The sequence below is a fragment of the Ornithodoros turicata genome, chromosome 9, assembly GCF_037126465.1.
Source record: "Ornithodoros turicata isolate Travis chromosome 9, ASM3712646v1, whole genome shotgun sequence".
In the NCBI taxonomy this organism is placed as follows: Eukaryota; Metazoa; Arthropoda; class Arachnida; order Ixodida; family Argasidae; genus Ornithodoros; species Ornithodoros turicata.
In genome coordinates, this window is record NC_088209.1 from 23829393 (window position 1) to 23850934 (window position 21542).

General features: G+C 44.8%; 2 protein-coding genes across 3 annotated transcripts; both read right to left on the reverse strand.

Annotated features, from left to right (window-relative positions):
• Nucleotides 1-1880: 1880 nt before the first annotated feature.
• Nucleotides 1881-8816, reverse strand: LOC135368415 (syntaxin-6-like). Of its 2 annotated transcripts, none has more exons than XM_064601653.1 (7): nucleotides 8594-8816; nucleotides 7573-7742; nucleotides 6189-6283; nucleotides 5915-5977; nucleotides 4614-4715; nucleotides 3945-4146; nucleotides 1881-2103 (listed from the first exon to the last, which is right to left on the reverse strand). In XM_064601653.1, exons 1-7 carry the CDS (start codon nucleotides 8626-8628, stop codon nucleotides 2027-2029), a joined length of 744 nt encoding a protein of 247 aa, XP_064457723.1. In that variant the 5' UTR covers nucleotides 8629-8816; the 3' UTR covers nucleotides 1881-2026. The 2 variants fall into 2 exon arrangements, with proteins under 2 accessions (XP_064457723.1, XP_064457722.1); XM_064601652.1 differs by lacking the exon at nucleotides 8594-8816 and adding an exon at nucleotides 7834-8449.
• A 1951-nt stretch (nucleotides 8817-10767) lies between these two features.
• LOC135368416 (RNA-binding protein 20-like) lies at nucleotides 10768-21409 on the reverse strand. The gene is made up of 11 exons (XM_064601654.1): nucleotides 21252-21409; nucleotides 20513-20726; nucleotides 17923-18225; nucleotides 17375-17572; nucleotides 17235-17297; nucleotides 14606-14814; nucleotides 14436-14535; nucleotides 14017-14118; nucleotides 13889-13937; nucleotides 12244-12359; nucleotides 10768-11757 (listed from the first exon to the last, which is right to left on the reverse strand). The coding sequence occupies exons 2-11, from the start codon at nucleotides 20720-20722 to the stop codon at nucleotides 11230-11232; spliced, it is 1878 nt and encodes a 625-aa protein (XP_064457724.1). The 5' UTR covers nucleotides 20723-20726; nucleotides 21252-21409; the 3' UTR covers nucleotides 10768-11229.
• Nucleotides 21410-21542: the final 133 nt, after the last annotated feature.

The window sequence follows — 21542 nt, forward strand, 5'->3', positions numbered from 1 at the left end:
TAGGTAATTCCCTATAATTAAGGCAACTTTCTTGAGGTGATTACTTTTATTAAAAAAGAAAGGCCAAACAGCCACATTTAAAGGGGTTGTGACACATGGATATACTCTGTTCATTACATCATGAACGTATCGCAAGAAAATAATTATTTGTCAGTGTCCCCCACCCCAAAAAAATTATAATAAAACTGATAAAAATAAATTTTTATCAGTTTCTATTTTTGATTAGTTTTTTGGGGTTTTACCAAAAGAAAACTAACCTGGCAAAGTGCCAATTCAGCTACCAATGTGGGCAGTGGGGGAACACTAAGCACAGCAGTTCCGCATCTCCTGTTCACCTAAAATGCGAGAAGCGTTCTTTATTCGTTGTGCCGACCTCCGCCAATTGAGCAGCCAAAGCTACAGCCATTCCCATTGGCGGTCGTAAGCTCTTGACCTCTCCTGCACACCCTCAGTAACACACATGCAGAGGTATCGCAGGTTAAAGTGGTTAAGAAACCAAATGCAGCAGACTAAATGTATGGCATGATTTTATACGTTGTAGTCCATGGAGCTGACACGCAGAGTCCCATATTCCTTACTTGGAACAGTTTTTTTACTATTGGGTTTTTAAAACATCATTTTTTTCAAGCCACCGTCAACGGTACAACGCCGAGAGAAATGTGGAGACAAAGAAGTGATGTTTTACGTGTGCGCGCTTGCCCGAAGTCCCCAAAGATCACCATATCGAAGCCTGTCCAGCGGCCGTCTCCCACTTTACAGCAGCTTACGCCGTTGAAATGGAAAAGAATGTGCTTCCTTTCTCCAACATGAACTGGCTCAGCGCGCAGCCTTCGGATTGCATTAACTTTGTAACGCGGTATCACATAGCGTTTTGGTGTGCACGTGCAGTACACAAAGATAAATATTTACGAAGTGACTTCTTCAAAAGTTTGGAAATGGTTTCAGATCCCCTTGAACGAATTTCGGTATTCACTGTGCCGATTTTCTACGAGTCTATTACGGTCACGTCTCAATTATCCGGACACCTCGGGAACCGTCACTTTTTGACCTGATAACGAATTTCCGGATAGCCGAAGCAAGCAAACCAACAGGCCTTCCGGAGAAACACAAAAAATTTGGCATGCCTCTTTATACAAAGAAGGAAAGATAGTTACTCCAAAAATTCATGCTAAGTGGGCTGCTTGAAATTAGTAGTCTGTGACAGAATTTGGTCACAGCCACGGCACCTGCTGTTCAAAGGAGGGTAATGTCTCAGACTGTTGGTTCCGTGCACGTTTTTGTCTTTTTGCAAATGTCTTTGTCACAGAGCACGAGACAAGCGATGCTCTCTGACGGCCTGGACATTGAGGTTCCCACGCAGATTTCTTGTGCCCGGTGGATACAGGGCACCCCTTCCGTGTATCGTCTACCACCTCTACCGTGTGCCCGCACACACCAAAACAGAGTGACCTCTAAAGAAAGGGGAGTCAAACAGTACAGATTGCTCCAGTGATGTGTGACCCTTTTCTGGAATAATGCGAACACAGCACATGCCCAGGACAAGTCGACAAAGGTCGACACCTTTGCGGATAAGCGTATCGGAATGAGCCAGGTCCTGGAAGATTGGTCCCCATACTTGCTGTCTGGATGCGGTTAACGAATTCCTGATAACCGAGACAAAATCCAATGGTAGCAGGTTCGTTCCCGGTAATGTAGTCCGCATAACGAGTTTTCCGGATAAGCGAGACGTGACTGTTTTGCTATACAACTCGGAATGCAGGTTCACATCGATGCAAATAACTGTCTGTCACGTTTATTTGGCATAACATGGGATGATGTGTCACAACCCCTTTAAGGTATCTTATGGCACGTACAGAGAAAGAGGAAATGGACGCAAAACATAATGCTGAAGTGTCATATTTACATCACCATAATAACAGAATGATTTGTTTACAAAATGGAAAACAAGTTATGACTTTTTTTTTTTCTTTTGCGGTTCCAGTGGAGAAACTTTGTTCTGGGGTGCCCACTTTGCGACTCTAGATCTCTACACAAGAAAGAAGAGGGCAACAACAATGACCATCACTCCCGAAAGTGCCCCTATGGCCACCCACTGCCTGCGATCTGAAATAAAAATCACATGAGGTGTAAGTGCATGCATTGTACCAAGTGAACACAATTGAACCCCTTTATTAGCTACAATAGACACAGCTATTCAAAAGATGTACTAAAGCACCAGACTCATTTCAAATCACCAGCACGTTCTGAGGGAAGAACATGGCAAATGATTGCGTGCCTCAGTGCACATGTTTGTGCAAATAAGTTAACAGACTAGTCACAAAAAAAGGACAAGCAACCCTGGTACTCCAAAATGGTGTGACGACTTATGTGCTCAATGGTGCAGGGGAACCCGAGAATGACTGCTATCCATCAGTGTTTCGTTTTTATCTTGTGTACGAAGCCTGATTGACTCCCTCGACAAGTATGACGTCTTCAACCGTCTTCAGAATATCTACGGATCCATATAGCTTTCAATTTATGTTTTGTTTTCTTTTTTTCAACTAAAAAAACCACACTACACTGAAGGAGGCAGGCATGGTTCAAATAACACTTACAGAAGCTATCCACCCGTTTCACTTTGGGATATATGACGCAGTGATTACAGTTCCCACATACTGTTGTACCAACAGTTCTCAGAGTACTAGGAGTGCATCCACCCCATGTCTCCAAAAATATGATTTTACTGGTATTACAAGCAAGAACTGTGGCCATGCCAAAATTTTCAGATACGTATTACGGAAATTGTCCTTTAACAATTCTTACCATAAAGTTACATTGCATAACATTAATGACACCAAACTGCTGGAAGCAAAACATGGAATAGTAGTGATGGTAGTCTATGAAATGTAAACAGGTCGCGGAAGAATGGAAACATTAAAATGTGCAACATTATACAGTGAAACCCGCGTATAACGATATTGACGGTAATCGCGAATTCCATCGTTATACGGGGTACATTGTTAAACGAGGGCTGACCTAACTAGCGCGTCCTGGAAGAGTCGCACGCCACCCCGCGTGTAGCAAAAAAAACAAACAAAAAAACAGATGCTAAGAAAAAAAAAAAAAAAAAAAAGATGCGAAGCTGTGTGACATCGCAGTGGCTTGCGAAAACAGCAATCAGAACTCGTGGAGGGAACCAGGCAACATAGCAGGACAACTTCTGGCAACACTACACGTCACCATTCCGCAAGTCGGCTTCACCTAACGTTTGCGTGCTCTAGGAGAAGCTCGCTTTAGAACACTGTCGCGCGACTCGCGGGTGGAAAGCACGTGCTAGGCCTTTTGAATCATCTCGCGAATTTGAGCAGCATGGCCAAATACGGAGACATAAAAGCGTTACCACCTACTTCTTTCATTGACAGTATTGGAAAATGAATAGTCGCTGTCTATTTTCTTGCCTTAATTTTTATTTTGGTTTAATTCTGTTGATGTGAATTTCGAAGGATACGAATTTTTTCCGCTACCTCGTGAGATTCGTCGCATCGAGACTCTACTGTATCTTATCGCGGCGAAAATCGCCATGTGGTTACGCGCACGGGACAGCGTCCAACATCGCTATACGAATACTTGGAACCGCGGTCTCCATTGCTATACGCGGGTCGTTTCCCCATAGAACCAACGTATATTTTGACGGTAAAACCATGAACCATCGTTTTACGAGGGATATCGTTATACGCGATATCACTATCCGAGGGTTTTACTCTATTGATTCTGCTCAGTCTGCGTTGGAGCTGATAGCGAGGAAATCTGAAGCTTCCACATACAGCAGTACACACCTGAACTGGGAACAAGTTCCCAGGTTTTTTCAGGCAATCACAGTGCTCAGGAAGCTGCGAGTTCAAGGTTCCACCCCCGACAAAGGCGAAAAATCTTGGCTTTGTTACGCACACCCGATCAGCTCTTACCATTAGACATGTGAAGCACCTTTGCCATCTTTTTTAGCGCACCATCCATTTTAGACTCCGTATGATCCATGTCCTGACCCAGTTCGTCCAGCATCACAGCTTGTTCATCCAGTTCATTCCCAATCTGTTTACTCATTGCCTTCAAGTTGCCCACGGAAGTTTGTATTCCTTCAAGTTCATCATCTTGAACAGCAAGGAATTCCTAAATACGGAAGAGCGAGTGCATAATACAACATTAAATGCAGCCAAGGATGGCACAAGCACGTATCCAGGTCACATCCATGAAAAAGAAAGCTTTCAAACACTTGAATGCGAGTACTATTTTGGTTGGTAATATATACTTTGTATTTACTCTCAACTTTGTCCATATTTACATTCAACTTGCACACTGTCATGCATTTCAGGTACACCTGTCACATCTGTTTCTGTTAAAGATTCTGTTACCACCATTGTTGTTTCCATTTTGGTTTTAGAAACATCATTACGGAAATACGACTTCTACTAGTACCCAGCAGGTGCTCCACAATATTGCATCATTACGTACATGTAGCTACTCTCTAATCTCTGATTAAATCTAGTCAAAGAAAAATGTTGACATGCATGAGTGCACCAGTACTGATTTTGGCATTTCAGTTGTAGAATACTGCTGAAAGGAGCAAAATGGTGTACCTGTTGCTGCTTCTGTGTGTCACCCATTAACCGCCGTACAGGACTTTCCACTTCATTTTTTAGGCTGGTATACTTTGCCGTGCGAGAAGAGTTGAACAGCTCCTAGGTGGTGTAAGAAGCAAAACTGTACACATATCTTTGGAGGTGCTGCCACCAACACACCCCTCTAAATGATGGTCTCAAGAATTGCCAGTATTAGGTGTAGATGTTGTAAAAAGTAGTCACACCTCTCCAGGCCCTAAAATATGGTCCCTAATTCCTCAAATCTTTTGCAACCACAGAGCAGTGCTCACGTTGCATGGGAAACTGAATTCAAAAACCTGTAGCCTTGACAGTGCATTGCTTTGCGAACATTTTCATAAAGACGATAATGCATAAAAATTATTTGATGTTACAAATTTGCATGTTACACCGTCACAACATTTCAGTTAGTTTTGTATTATGTCTTCTCTTTGCTCTTTCTTTTTTTTTTTTTCGCAGACAAAGGCCATCTTTTATTCCACTGCAGCCATGAATGTGGCAAAATGCAGAGAATTTGTGATATTGCTGTGTCTTTGCAGACACAAAATATTCATTGTTTGTCTGCATGCAACTAAATGGTGTATGAAGCTGGAACTGAGTGGTAAACCGTGTTTTGAGCCTGCAGAATATATTAGTTCCTACCCAAAATATAGGAAAGCAATGTGTCAAAGCTATCATCATACTGCCAAGTGACATTCATATGACATGAGTCACATAAGTATTCACTTTAGTGGTAGTAATAAACCTGTAGATACTTTTCACTTGTTTACCATTGTCTTATTGCCATTAGTGTGCCTTATTATTATTATTGCGTTATTGCCATTACGATCATGCCTTAGTGCCAAACTCTTTCCGCACTGTATTACCATAGTTTTTCGTAGGAACTTAAATTTGCAATTTTGAAGAAAAGCGAAAAATAATTTTGTGTGGAAAAAGAAAAGCACTTCTACAGTATACTAAAACTTGCTACTGCGGAATACAGCAGATTTTTGCTGATTTTAGACCATGAAGCTAAAAACTGTTGCAGTGACAACGAAGACGTTTCCTTGCCGGTAGAAGTAGTCTGTCCTTTCTTGTGCACTCAAGTACCACTTAGTTTGTACTCTGCATGCCTTGAAAACAATTAAGGTTATTAATAATGCACTAAAGGTGTCGTAATACAGTCTCCCAGGGACCACTCCATGTCCACCAAACTTTCGAGGAATCAGGGGCACTGCTTTCCAGAGAAGATCAAACTCCATACTACGACTCCTTAACCTCTACAGCCATCTAATGCTCACCATGCTTGAAGGCCTTATTTTCTTGTTCTTCAACTTGCTTTCAAAAACAGCTTCCTTTATAGTCTGCAAGGAAGACTTAATGTAGGCATACACAATGGAGCATAACTAATGTAAGGAATGACTGACATTTTGTGGTATTAAAGCGTTAGTTTCAATGGGAAATTTACTATTACCCCAGTTCTCCGTTCACCCACCATACCATAAACATTTGCAGATGGAACCGTCACCTGCTCTATTATTCCCTAACTGGCTTAGCTTGGCTACAGTGGCTTACCTTGACTTCATCCTTGGATTGCTCAATGAAGGCTTTTCGACTCTTTATTTCTTTGTCATCAATCCTGAACTTCCTCGGATTTTTCTCAACAATGGCTGCATGGCATTAAGGTCAAATACGATGCCAACCCAGTGAACCCAAACCAGGCATTGCCATTGGTTTTGTGACCAAACTTGAACAAAACTTGAGACTTTTTCTTTTTCGTTGACTATGTGAGATTCTTATCCTGTACAGTCTCTTTGTGTCAGAGTTCACTGACAAATTTGTTAAAAGAACTTGACAACAACAACAAAGAAGTCCACAACATTTATGACCTACAGTGTGCTTTCTAAAAACAGCCAATTGTGTTCGCGTCCCAAAGCACAATACTCACACCCTAATGCTCTCCAAACTAGAATTTATTGTGGGTAAAATGTTGTAGAATAGTTTTTTTTTTGTGGTGGATATAGTCATGAATTTGAAAATTTTGCTGTACTATATTGCATTACTGCACTATTGATTGTAACCATGTTTACTATAGGGAGAAGAAATTATGTAGGTGCAGATAGCCAAAATTAAAGCCATAGGTTTTCTTCATTATATCCATGCCTTCCCTACATGCAGGTTTGGTGTACCGATGTTCTACTGCACTTGAAATTCTATGTCGTGTGTAACACAAGAAAGCACATGAGTAAGTTCCAGATGTGCACTGTCAATGTGCATGTCAAGTAGTGTGTAAGTCCACACTGTAACACAAGTGAGACAGGGGCCCTATTTTCGTCAAAGTAATCGGCCTCGATTACTTTGTGTCTCGCCTGTCATTGGTCGTTACATGAAGAACAAATTAATGTTACGTGCCCTCAACCAATACTGGAGCTCTTGATCCTGCAATCTTCCTGATAAAGTAGATAATGCGTGAAGAGCGAAGAATCAAGTGGTCGACTCTTCGCTCAGAGATCGAATGGTGTCGGCGCGCTGCAGAGAGCAGAGAACTACCCCAGTGCGGATGTGTTGTCTGCTTTTACACGTTTATTCCGGGTTCAGTGCAGTAGATGCAGCATTGGGGAACCAAACAGTATTGTACCATCGCGGCACAAGTGATATTCCGGTGGATTACGGAAAAGAACCATCAACCACGAACATTGGCCCACGTGTTATCCACACTAGAATGGTGACAGTGTCGCCCCCTTTAGGTCCATCCCGCAGCGAATTGGTTGAGGATGTGTGACGCTAGTCACTGTTCTTCATGCCTTCTTCATGTCATGACCAGTGACAATCGAAACACAAAGTAATTGAGGTCGATTACTTTGACGAGAATAGGAACCCCTGGTTGGTGTAGGGTTGAAGAAAGCCGAAAAACAGAAACGAAACAAGAACACTGGAGCAATCAAACTTCAAAGGATACCAACTGTTTCTTCCAAGTCTTCCAAGTCCCACTCTACACTGCGAAGTCCATTTCGGAGCTCGTTTGTGGTCCAGTCAAGCTCTTCTTTGCAGGGCAATGCAGATGGATCCTGATACTGATTCCACCTTTCAAAAAGCTGCTTGTTTTTGGCTATAGCTTTGACAATTTCACTGGAAGGAATGTAAGTGGGAGAAGAAAAAAACATAAAAGAAACGCTAATAGTTGAGGAATGTATTCACACACACGTAACTACTCACTTACTTGTATGCTGTACTCGCTCTTAGAGCACAATTATGCAACGGTGAAACATGCAGTAGCCGTTTTGAAGGGCTCACCCAACCTCCATTAATTTTATTAGCACATGCGCCAAAGGAATCCATAATGGACGCAAAATGCCACCTCAGAAGTCATACTCGAAAGTGCTCCGCTGTTTGTCGTCTTGATAACATTCTTAGCCATATCTTACACACGCTACTTGCCACTGGTAAACAATTGACTCAGATAATGTATCGCCAGTTGGGAAGTGCTTGCTGAGAGGTAGACACATTCCAGCAGGGATTTTCCCGTCATCACCACACGCACACCCCTCGCCCACCAAACGCGCGCCACAAAAAGCCCGCAAAGCCAGCAGATACGAATGTTACACACCCCTGCGGAGTTCAACACCTCCCGGGATGAAAAGCCCACGCAAATCTTTGCATCCAGGGCTCACGAACTGGACAAGACATTAAGTGCCCATCCGTGCTTCCAGTCAACACTGAGTAACGTAAAATGGTTTCATTATTGCTATGTAAAAAAGCATAAACACAGGCAAAACTGATGTCAAGCAAGCCAATGAGCAAGAATTGCATTATTGCTCAAGGCTGACATCCGTACACGGACTGTCCCTTGCAAACACAACAGCATTGAAATCTATAGTCAAGAGCCAGTTACCTGTCATGCACAAATTAAAATACTGTTGTGCTTCTGCGACCCGTGTAATGTGGGACAAGATGCGTGAAGTGTTCCCAGTTGTACTCACTCTTTAACAGCAGGGAAAGGATCCTCAAGACTCATGACCTCGGGGATGCAGTCATAACAACGCTAACGTTTCTAAGACCATGGGGATTCTTCTTATTCGCGAAAACCCTACGCAGCAAAATCTGTATGCAGAAACCACCTTTGATCGGGAGTGGAAACAAAATCCCTGCGTTATGTGCGAACTTTCCACTGGGACCACTACTTTCCTTTCCAGTGTTGCTAGCCGATGACGTCGTTATGGGCTCGGTTTGGATTGAATCGTGGAATCCGGATTTTGGCTGACGCTGGAACTGGAACTGGAACCAACGAACGACATTTGCGCTGTTGCTTGCGCCGATATATAGCTGTAAGTATCACATTAGAATGTTGCTACAGAGGAAACTGTATGTAATAGACCTCTGGCTGTTTACAGACAAATGACGTCAGATAGCACAGCAGCGCCGCCAACTTGGTAGACTGGAACTACTATATAAAAAAATCAGCAAGTCACAAGAGAGCCAAATGTGGCTTCTTATATTGTAAGGATTTTTTTAATCCTTACATATTAGCTGTATGACCTTCTTCTGCTCCATTTCATTCCCCACATTACCGCCAGCCAGCAATGGGGTGGAGTATCACCCCCGGCGATGAAGCTCACCATTCATCATCTCAAAATTGTTTACTGAAGTTGTTTACTATATTACATAGAACTGTATGAAAAAGACATGCAGGAAGCCACCGTAGAACGCGTGTGACATTTGAAGAGCTCATCCGGGAGATGAGCAATGAGACTTCGGGAAGCATAGTGTTCGGGACGTCATAGTGTTCCACAACGCCATTGGTAGAGTTAAACTACGCTCAAAGCTACAGGGGCGAACAAAAGGTCGCGCCCGGAAGCCAGGACCTTGAGGGGATTACGATGATCCCAGAAAGGGACACGACCCGAGAGAGAAAGACGGGAGAGAAAGGGACACTCATGGGACAAAGGGAGGTTCGGGGAGAAAAGGACACGACCTTATCTTACTTTTCTTTCAACAGGAGGCAGCGAACAAGTGCCCATTCGTGGGACCCAGCCCTCCCCTTCAGATTTGTTTCGGTTTCAGGCTGTCTACCAATGTTACGATCACGTTTCTCAGGTGATATCGCATGAAGCTAATGGTCCCTCTTGGGCCTCGTCCGGAAGGACAGATCACAATTTAGCTCATTATTTCACGATTGCTACGGCTTCCAGTGCTCTTGTTTGAAATACTGCTTATCGATTACTCACGACAGGAAATTTCCAGTTTCGTTTATATAGAACATGGTGGAACATAAGCATTGGGTCAATCCCTACAGACCACTTTACGACTGAGTTTCCATTATTATTCCACAATCGGAGCAGGCAGTTATCCGTCAGATAGAAAAGGCAAACCAGTAGTGACCATTAAAATCGGCCACACACACGATGCAACTGTCTGTGGTGGTTGACATACAAGCAGGCCTTCCACGAACTCATTCGTCTGTGGCGTTTCTGTAATGGACTGTTCAAAAATCAGTTGGACATTACTGATAAGCGCAGATACAACGTTTGGCTTGTCGTATGCTGGCTATATGAACTGATCGGTGGTACATACATTGTCTGACGTCATCCATCGTGTGTCACACCGGCATGCAGCCTGGTTGTGCATGCCACACTTCAGCTTTGTTGTTTTTTGTGGACACAAGAACGAGCCTCAAGAGAACGGATCAGAAGCTTTGATAATATCGATGAAAACGACTGTGCTGCCTTTTTCGTATACAACCAGTTTACTTGGTTCAAATATGGTTACTCTTCGCCTAACCGAACTCAACAGGCGAGTGAAGAATTCGATAGCAGCAGCAATTCGGTAAAAGCGTAGCCAAAAAAGGACACTAATGAGCAAAAAAGCTTTCAAGCAAACAAATATTTGTGGTGAGCACCATGACTATCACATGGGGAGAGGGAAGGCGTAAGCTAGGTTTGCCCTACGGACTTTCACACCCTTTGCACTACGCGTTTTGTCGTCCGGAAGGACACTTCAAATACCCAATCAGCTTCAAAACGCGTGCATTTCCGCTGGACAGCGTGAGACTTTGAATAAGGCGATACGGAAAAATCGATTTCGTTATAAGAAGGCAAAACTATTAGTTTGTACATTACATGATAGCCCTCGCCCAACATCAAGAATGCGAAGCAGGTGCAGGTGGTGCAGAACTTTATTTCATCCAAACATAGGAAAGACATGACGCTCACGATATTCGGAGTAACCTGCCACACTGGCGCACCTTACCACTTTTCGACCAAAGGGAGGAACAGACTTCTTGTACTTCCACAATAAAAACACTGATTATGACAAAAAAAAGAATGATGAATGTTATACGCGTTCGATGAATCCCTGTTGCAACTGCAAAGGAATAGTTGCAAAGTGCTTCCCAACAAATAAAGTGTAGTTGAAAGCATAACTGCAGAATGCAACACACTAGAACATCCGAGTAGTATTTCCCTTTCTTGCACAGGCTCACAAATATGGAAAAAAAAAAAGAAAAAAAAAGGAAAAAGAATGTGGGCACAAAGATGCAACTAAAAATTTTGCAGCGAAGCAAGTGCGACGACCTCGTTCAAATTTTGAGGGGCGTCATCTTTTGAACCGGGGATCCCCCTTACCGCCGCCGGCCCCGGATGGCTCGGCCCCGGCCAATCGGGCCCCTTGCACGTCCCCTGTTTGAACCCTCGGTTGACTTTGGTGTGGATGTGACACTGACTGCTTTTGCGCTGTTGACGGCAGCTACCTTCTCGGGTGTTGCGTCGTCTGCAGTCTTATACCCGCTCATTTCTTCGTCGACACCCTGAACGACGCTCGTCTCTAAGCCAGTATCGCCATTTGCATTATTATTGTCTGCAGGACAGACCTCAGTCGTCACTTCAGGTTGTGCGGTTTCAGTGGGGACGTCACTGTTCATGGTGGTGTCGACAACTGGAGAAGCGGACTCGACGCCAGCATCAGGGACAGTCTGTTCGTCTACCTTTGCTGCCTCGTCTGCAGTCACCTCTGATGCAGGCTGTGGCTTATCTACTGATTCACCTTTTCCTTCATCGTCACTAACAATCTCATCCGTGATTGTGAATATAGCGTCATCATCTTCGGCAATATCTTTGGACTTCGAGGTTTCTTCCTTACGTTTCACGTCCTGCAAGGGAATTATAAATGCTGTAAAGATGTTGAAGTCGTCACAAAAATCTGAAGCAAAGCAAAATTTGCAGGGCAAAATAATTAGAAGTTATCATGTTAGAAGACATGATGCAACATACATAGGGCCTGCTTTTTTCAACAACATGGAAAGGGGGGGGGGGGGTATATTTTGCTTCAATAATTCAGGTGTAATCGGGTTGAACTGAACCTGATTCAACTTAATTCTGGTTGAATCGGATTGAATCAGGCGTCAATCTTGGGTTTACTCGGCAGAATACACATGACACACCAGTAGACTGAGTATAAATATTTAGTCCACGCATCTAAGAGGACGCAGGATCTCTCATTTGACAGTTTGTGTGAGCCTATTTATGCAGTTACAACACAGTTTCCAAAGTTCTGTGTTAGCAGAGCCGTCGCGAGGCGAAGTTGTGCCTAGGGCAGGGCAAATCTGAAGTGCGTAGGTATGAGGAATGCATGTTACCCTATGTCTGCGGTAGTGGCCACGTGTGCGGCAATGCTGGTCCTTCACGTCTGGCTTGAGTAGCACGTGGCATAAGGTGCAGAAGAAAGCAGTGATCTCCTCCAAGTACTCCGCACCTGGTGGGAAAACGAGTAACAAGAAGACCACAGGTGTATTGACACCAGAGTTTTAGGTGGCTCACATTGCCGGAGAGCAATAGAAGGCCACAAAAACACATAACTGTATAATGGATCTGTAAATTGTGTGTACTCGATATAGCACTGCCACTGTATTGCGATTCCTCTAAGTCAAACGTAGCCAGTATCTGACTGGAATTCAGGGAGCAATCGGGTTTAACCCGAAAAAGTCACTCCTACATATGCCCGATGTAGAAGTGCGTCACTCATGTTCCTACTTATACAACAGATGAAGGTGCCATGTGTTGACGTGATTGTTGAATGCTACTTATCAATGCAACGAGAAAGAGTATAGCCACTGGCTGTGACACCTCCAACCACCAACATAAAATAAAGTTGTCGTTGTTGTTCTAATATCGTTGTAACACTGAAATCGGAATTATCTTTGAAGGCAACGACCACTGAATATTTCGAGCACCGCTGACATCGTCGTGCTGCCACATCGCACGCCAAGAAGGATAATCGATTCAGCGCGTTGGTGCGATACATTCCTATAACCGAGCGTGCACGATAGGGAGACACGGGTGAGGAACAACGATACAACAGCACTCATTTTCGACACAGTTTGACACGAGAGATGCTTCCCTCTAAAGTTGATTACGATCATCATTCTATGCGTTTTCATAGGAATTGTTGCTGTCGTCTGCTACGCCAATCGTGCGTGCACTTCTGCGCGTTCAAAATTCAAATTTCCATCGTCCAATCACGATGCAGATCTCGCAGGCCTATGAGTAGCGCCCCTAGCGGATCGTGCGGACGGTTATGACATGGTCGGTATAATCTAGTAGGTAGTGGCCCATAGTGGCAGAAAATGTAAGGAAAAGTGATCTTGGAATTTTAATAGTGTTTAAACTGTTCATTAAACATAACTACTAATATAATATGCATAGATAGCAAACAAGCTGAGGCAAGCTCCATCTAGGGACAAAAACAACACACAGAGCCTCCAAGAGCCTAAGGCACAAAGTCAACAGGTCTAAGGGTCAAAGTCAACAATGAGTGTCAGAACCGCTGGCACTCTGACATTTTCTTGACGTAACTGTCGTGATAACATGCACATCTGTATGACTGTGCGATGCCGACACCCATGCCGGTGCATGACGTTGAGTAGAAAACTAAATTTGCCGATGTCAAGTGAAACAACCGTAGTATCCGTTATACTCAAGTTTTTGAACTTTTCATAGCACTTCTCGCAGGTTGTGTTACTTTCGAGTTTGCTTGTTCACAGTACCAGGCAATACCATTTTAATTTCACTTGGAGTTGAAAGAATTTCCCTAATAGCATTTTCATTATGCCACTAACATTCGCAATTCATGCCAAGAAATGAAGAAAACAGTAATACAGGCTCTTATATGCGCTAAAAATGAGATATAGGCAGCGAAGCACCTCCACCCAGAAACATATCAAGAAATTCGAACATAAAAAAATGATATAAAACACAAACTTCAAGCAAAAAAAAAAGACTTACCCAGTGGATTAGACTTTTCATCAATTTCATTGTCCTGCACTTCAACATTCTAGAAGAGCAAAGAGAAAGCCCACATGAGTAACGGTGTGCATTCCCCTTTTTCTGACCACAAATATTCCGCCACTGACCTTCTTGTGAAAGTTGCCAGAGCAGTGCAACTCGTACTGCTTGGAATTAGCGAAGCCCATGCTACATGGATGACACTTCGGGTATTTCTGGTCTCTCTTGCGCTGGATGTACACAAGCACAAAATGCCAATCAATCACCACACCTAGTACAGCCATTGCCATACTTAACTGTAATACAAGAGCGCATGACCTGTGCAGCCGTCAGTGCCACGGAGCATTAGCCTCAGGGTTTGGAACTCCATCCCACACCCACGATCAGTCTCTCCTTAGAACTCACACATACCACTAGCTACCACCAATACCACCACTACCACCAATCTCAAACCCTGCAGCCAACACTCCATGACTCTAGCACAAGGTATGCCCTCCTCACATGTTAAGGTTAAGTCTGATCGCAGCTGTACCACATTAATCCTCACCTTGTGTTCCTCTGTTCGTCTGTGTTCAAGGAAACTTCCATCAAAGTTAAGTTCGCACACGGTGCACCAACCCTTTCCCTTCTGCTTCCTTGATGAGGAACTGTGACAGAGGGTTGGGGGGAGGGTTATGCAGTGAAAGTTGCAAACCTCAGTTTCAAAGAGACACTCACACATCACGCCGGTGGTCACTTTTTTTCTCTTCGGGCTTTCTTGCAGCTTCTGCAGGCTTCTTCGGACTCTTGGAGACATTTTGCGCAGATTTTTCCTCGGCAGCGCTCTTTTTAACTGCCTTGTCATCCTTCTCAGCCTGCTGAGCCCCTTTCACTGGTGTCTGCTGTGCGCTTTTCACGGGGGTCTGCTGCTTCTCCGGGGTCCCACACTGATAACGCAGTATAACATTCATCAGACATATAGGAAGTGAAAGCTGGGGGTTCAAGATGTTCTCTCGGCACTGCCAGGTCAACTCCCTCCGGTGTGAAGGTTAGAAACGACCTTTCTAACGATAACGAGAGGATAGAGAGGTAGCGAGCAAGCTGGCGGTAACGAGTCTGCATGTAATGTAAAGCCCTTCGTAATTGGCCTTTAATGCATGCTTTGTGAATAATGCTGTGCATGAACGGATTCATTAATAAGAGAAAAACACAGCATCACCTCCTAAAACGGAGGAAGCCTTACTGCTCCAGCCAGTTTCAAGCACACAGTATGTGCTGTGGATGAATTCCTTCCACTGACATGAAGTGCAGATGAAGCTGAACACAAGTAGGGCCGCCAGAATGGACACCTACGCAAGTCACAGGCTGCTCAATATCGAGCCAATAAGATGGTTTTATGAAAAGCGTCACAGAGGCTCCTACCTTTATGAGAATTTACCTTTTTCCTCAAACAATAAGCTTGTCGTCGGCGCTTTTTTTTTCTTCAATTACACAGTGCTTACGAAACCTAGCATTACGGAAGCTGTTCGCTGCAGCAGTGTCTTTAAAGGGATGGTGCGCATCCCGAAACCCATCTATGAAGCCGATACCACTGTGTTCGGCATCGACCGTCAACCTACATGGCTAGATTCTTCATCCGAAAAGTGTGTAGACTTTAATAAAAAAAAAATTTTAAAGATGAGCGCCGCTGCCGCAGCCACAGAAGCGCCCGACGGCACTCCCTAAGCAGAGAGCGAGAGCGCGGCACTCAGAGGAGGAATGGTGCCCCATAACTCTGAGACACCCGCAGCATTTCCCTTCTCAAGGTCATGCAGTCGTTGGCCCTCTTAGAGAGCGACGTTTTCTCGTTTTTCCAGAGAGGGAATTCCGAAGTACCCTTAACATCCCTCGTCTGCTGGACATGTGTTCCATCAACTAACAATCAAACCTATCACTATTTCTCATGGGATTTTTGATACCCTAATCAGCGAAGCAAGAGGAATAAAATGACGCAAAAGTTTCAAAATCCACTCGAATGGATGTGACTGTCCCTTTAAAGGAGCACAGAGGTACATTTTGGCATCATGCCAACTTGGGTACTGTGCTTTTATATAGTGCTCGAATCACATTGGCTGAACACGTCCAGTATTTACTTCACGTTTCTCGTCCACAACACCAACTGATGGCCTATTACGAGTGTTCTTGCAATCATTCACCTTATCCCGTTAGTGAGGTCACGTGACACCTGCGACAAGTTACGGTAACATAGCACGGAAACATAACAATGTTTTAAAAAATGAAGGGACAGGTGATAGTGATCGAACCTGTGTCTTCCGTCCTGTCATATTCCTAATCCTTCTGGGTGGGGAGGGGGGTCTTATCTCTATTGCTTTACTATTGGCTGGCCGCAACAGGTGGGCGACGATCTCATAAGCAGTTTCACCCTTCAAACAACGCATATCAGGAAAGGGTTTCATAACAGCAGGACACTGGCTTAGCGCAGGTCCCCCCAAACTCACCTCGGAAAAGCGTGCAACGAAGAAGGCTGCCACTAGATACCCCACTGTTGCCATTCCGGATCACTTCAGCGTACTAAGTTTAGCGGCAAAATGTTTTTGTTGTTTCTGCGAATGAATCTAGTCTTTATATGTCCAAATAAAACGCGCATAACAACTTTCTGTGTCGTGTTTCACCTTTTGGTCCCGTTTTTAAACGTGTCGAGCGATCGGAAGGATGTAGCGCACGGCTGCGTGCATCACACAGCATACCTGTCGCACCAGGCGCCGCAGGCGCAGTCGTCCATTTCTCCTTCGGTGACTTGGCCTGGCTTGGATTGTGCTTCAACTGGATCTTTGGCGCGCTACAATCCAACACAAGCCAATGTCTGGTAACAATGGGGTATCAAGGGCGGCCTCCGGCATTGCACGCACCGTGATAGGAACAAATACGTGGGAAAATGGCGACCTTGGGGGACCTGGCTTAGCGCATGCAAAACTGAAGCGAAACCGTACGGATAGGAGACTCGGCTACGGTCCCGCGATGACTTGCTCTGCCCACCGACTAGACACGCGCTAAACGACCAGAGGCGCTCAGCTGGAGGTTCGCCTTCGCTTTTAACGGCACAAGCGGACGTTTGGCACAGGCTTTTTCCCCATGGCGCGGTTTGGCACAGCAATCACATCACCGTACTCATGCTCAAGGCCACAGCTCTACATTGACTCTGTTTTTTTTTTTTAGACAACGCAGCCTGGAAAACGGCCAAGCTTGTGCGAGTTACACACACACACACACCTTTCTTTTTTTAAAAGAAATTGACAGAAATGTTGCAAGCGTCACTGGTCAAATGGGGGTCAAAAGAGCAAACTTAGCAGACGGGAATTATATTTACCGGGTCTCCAGCTGATGGAGTATCTTCGTACTGCACTGCTGCCTCTTCCCCCTCCGCAGAATCCTGCAGAGAAGCAGCTCCGTTAGGTACACAATTTCTCCGCTACTAAAACTGGTCCGAAATATCCCACAAGTAATCACCTTTGGAACTTCCTCAACTGCTTCAGATGCAAGACCTTCCTCGTTGCTTTCCTGCAATACAAAGTCATCTTGCGCTTCCTCAGTGGGGGCTGCCCCTTCGTTCAGTGTAGAATGTAGATTAGCATCTTCAAATTTGTCTATTTCTGCCTCAGCATCAAGTGCGTCTTCCGCGTAACCCTCGCCCTTGGATTCAGGTGCCTACAAGGACGTCGATAAGTGATCAATAACAGCCACATAGAGACAACACTTCGGGGAAAAATCCATAGCAAAGATTTGATGCTGCCATGAGCTACTCAGCCTACATGGCAGAACATCGGGGGGAAATGGGGAAAACAGAACACGGGGGAAATGGGGAAAACAGAACAGGAGGGAAATGGGGGAAACAGAACACGAGGGAAATGGGGGAAACAGAACACGGGGAAATGGGGAAAACAGAACACGGGGGAAATGGGGAAAACAGAACACGGGGGAAATGGGGAAAACAGAACACGGGGAAATGGGGAAAACAGAACACGGGGGAAAAACGGGAATGCAAGGGAGCGACGCACCTCTTCAGCAGCATCGTTGGTAGGATCAGCAGGGTCGTACAGGTCCTCCTCCTCCTCCGTCCCTCGTGACGGCTCCTCTTCCAGATTTTCTCCACCTGCCTCCTCCTCAGTTTTAACAACCTTCTCCTCCTCCTCCTCTGCTGTATCTGCCTCCTTTGCAACTCTCTTGGCAGGGGGAGAACGGGAGCGACGCGCAGCAGGTCGCTTCCCATTTCGAGGAGAGAAGCGAGAACGTTTACCCCCTCGGCGGTTCCCTTCGGGTGGGTGTTCCTGCCTTCGTCTTGGTTGAAAACGTCGATCCCTCTGCCGAAAGTTTCTCTCTCAATGGCCAATTCTAGTCTCACATTTTAACAAGACTTAAACATAGAACCGCGATTATCCTTGCTGATCAACGCTCTAATGCGATCGGCAATATTGCCAGCAGCTATACTGATAGACCTTGGGTGTTAATCACTACTCTGTAGTGCTGTGCTGGAACTAGCGAGCAATATAAGCACATAATAAGTCAGATAAATATGTAATGAAATCTTTCCTGGATTCTAAATTGTGAAAAAAGTTACTTTCTTCGAAAGAAGTGTAAGCAGAAATCTGAAGAAAGTAATCGAACGTGATCATTCCACTCGTGCTTTTAGTACGCACAATATTCTCAGATAGGAGCACAACATACATTTCAATGGCGCTTGTAATAAATCATTAAAGGAGCAATGAGGTGACATTCAACGCCACTCGAAATACTGCCATGCAAATATTTTCGCTCTGCGGTGCATTATGGCTGTGCAACCTGCAAACAAGTCAACTGGCTTAAGTAGGCGTTACTGTATTGTAAAAACTTGTGATGAGAAATAAATTATTAAACAAAAAAAAAATTTACAAAAAGAAACAGTCAGAGAAAGCAGCCGGCCGACACGATTCTCGTGTGACGTATTGGAGGCTCCGAGCCCTGTTTTTCTTCACAGCTCACGCGCCGCTTATACATGCTCGAGCGGTGCGTCACTTCTCACATGAGGGGAGTGGCATATGTCACGACGTCCTCTCGTTCTGCGATGTGCTCTTTTCACGAGGAGGAGAATTTTTTGAAGGTGTGCGGAACAGAACCCTCACGCTCGCCCTGTAGGTCACCCGCGCTCGTCTTTCTTTCGCAGGAACTCATTTTATTCATTGGAGAACACTCTGCAGCAAAAAAAAAATAAAAAATTGGGGGGTCACCCCAGTGCTCCTTTAAGTGCTCTGGCATGCTTGCTGTTCTAGAGGGTTTGACACGGCTTGCAAAGTCTACTTCTGCAAGAGGTAGCCTCCTGCGAAGTCATATATAAGGATTCCACCAGAGGCAGCTTGCTTTAGTTTTCAATGCAAGAATGGCGGCAGTAATGCATCCAAAGCTTTCCCCCCCTCACTTTCACTTTGGAGAGAACAAATTTTCCAGATTTTAAGGTTCTACTGGCCATGTGATGTTGCGATGTGCAGTGTCGACCAGCACAGCCCAAACTGCACCATACATGTGTGCCGTAAAATGCGGACAAAAGTGTACAGAACGCCGACTGCACCGTCGCTGGAACTCTCGGTGGAACTCTGGCAGTGGATGGAAGCAGGCATGTCTCGCCGTCCAGAATGGTGGACCCGAAGACTTTAATAATAACCTTAATGGGACGAGAACGCAGGGAATTCAAACGACGATGCGTCGTGTTCCGTAAAGTTTTGTCCAGGACTGCACCATGCACATCAAGTGGCAGTTCAGAACTGCAGTCTTTATCTGCAGAGCGAAACCTAAATATGCAGCACATTAATTTCCTCTTACTGCATATGAATGCAAACCGGCTCTGTGTATTTATTATCTGAGGCCAGTTTGTGTACAAAACGCCAAATTCAACCCCATCCTTCCAGCAAAAGGGTGAGTATATCTATTTGAGAGCCTAGTAAAATAGTCTTGTGAATAAAATGATCTACTTCAGAGGGTTATTTGTTAATGACATTGAGTCCGGTTGGCACAGCACCTGTTCCTTTTCTGGCTGACTTGTCCAAAAATATAGCCAAAGCCAATGCTCTCATCACTAACTTACGAGCCTAAGATGCCTAATGTGTGTGTGATACTTTGTTCGGCGGTTCTACTCCCACAATAGGATGGGAACTAGGTAATCAACACAGCAAAGTATAAGGAAGCTTTCCACAATAATGGGCACAACAATGTTCAAATGATCAATATGTGCCCAATTAAAAGTCATTTTTGGGCCAGGTGCATCAATACAAAAACTGATCTCTATGAGATGCACCATCAAGGCCGATCCTGAAGACAGTATCCAGTGATTCAGTCCAGTCCGTGAGTGCACCAAATCAATCCTGGGCAGAAGAGGCTGTGCGCTCTCACTGGATGCCAGACTTCAGATATCGCAACTTCTCCAATATTCCCAACAGCAAGCATTAACCGGCGGGTAAAGAAACAATGAACTCAGGTCCGAGATGCTTGTGTACGCATGTAATCCAACAAAGCACAACAAATGCTGCTGGAAAAAATGTGCATGCTAATGCCAGGCCAGAAGACGCCTGCTAACTTACAGCATGGTAAAGACACCCTGGCACAACGTTGTCTGCTCACCTGGTCGAAGTTCCTTCTAAAGTTTGAATGAGACGAAGTGTTGTCTCCATATCGCATCATGTTTGGCGCCATCATGTTCCCCATAAAGGGAACGTTACTCTGACCCCACATAGGGCTACAATTCATCATAGGATTGAATGTTGGCTGGCAGAGAGCGAATGGTGGCACGCCATTTTGCCAAGGACTATCTGGCGCTGACCTCCGTGCCATGATACTGCAAGCAAAAGCGTGGTCCGAAGTCAAATCAATGCCAAGTCGATGCGCTGGCCGTAACTTGGAAAGAAGAGCTTCTGTGAAACACTGCACGAGGCAGTCATAACGAAGCGAACAGTAAGAAAGTATGTGCTCGAGGTAGAGCAGCAGCCACGAAAATAATTGATGACATCTGAAAAACGCTGGCCAACAGCGAAGTGAAAGTATCAAAGCCGAAATTATCGCAGAGATTCAATGCAGGAACAGCGCGGTTGCAGGTTACGACGATACCCGGTAAATGGAAAGTGTTGCATGGCGAATGCGTACCCGAAGGCATAACGCCAATAACTGGCTCCAACAAAGTACTTTAGAGCTCGACGTGTCCGATTTTGCCTAACAGACATACGTCGGGGTAGCTTACTTCTAGAGAAACCTGCACATGATTAAGCCTAAACACGGTACACGGATGCCATAACGTAATCACATCAGTATTATTTATGCAGCCACTGCCGGCAGATATTGCTAGTGCATGCGGGTCATACCTTACCTAGCTATCGAACAGTTCGCAGATTATCTCGCGTGTGTCTGCTTTTCTTTACACTACGCAGTGTTTTGCTTTTCCACGCACCACAAAGAGGAGCTACTTCGGTAACGTTCAGCCAGTTCGTAGCCCTCTTCCGTGAACCGATGACTGAGCCAGACTGAGCACTGAGCCGCAAACACGCATACGCGCATACGCACTACCGATGAAAAATGTATAAATTAATCAATTGCTCAATTGTTCGCGTGCAAAGAAATACTTGTGTGAAAATCGGACAAGATACTGTACAATAATACC

Excerpts from the sequence above, each read along its gene's own strand:
- LOC135368415 (XM_064601652.1), bottom strand. The coding sequence starts at position 7,952 with ATGGATTCCTTTGGCGCATGTGCTAATAAAATTAATGGAGGTTGGGTG. Across the intron at positions 7,743-7,833 it reads AGAGCGAGTACAGCATACAA|TGAAATTGTCAAAGCTATAG; the intron begins GTAAGTGAGTAG and ends CATTCCTTCCAG. Across the intron at positions 5,978-6,188 it reads AATCCAAGGATGAAGTCAAG|ACTATAAAGGAAGCTGTTTT; the intron begins GTAAGCCACTGT and ends TCTTCCTTGCAG.
- LOC135368416 (XM_064601654.1), bottom strand. The coding sequence starts at position 20,722 with ATGGCACGGAGGTCAGCGCCAGATAGTCCTTGGCAAAATGGCGTGCCA. Across the intron at positions 17,298-17,374 it reads CAGTTGAGGAAGTTCCAAAG|GATTCTGCGGAGGGGGAAGA; the intron begins GTGATTACTTGT and ends GCTTCTCTGCAG. Across the intron at positions 14,815-17,234 it reads CTCCATCAGCTGGAGACCCG|TGTGGGACCCCGGAGAAGCA; the intron begins GTAAATATAATT and ends CTGCGTTATCAG.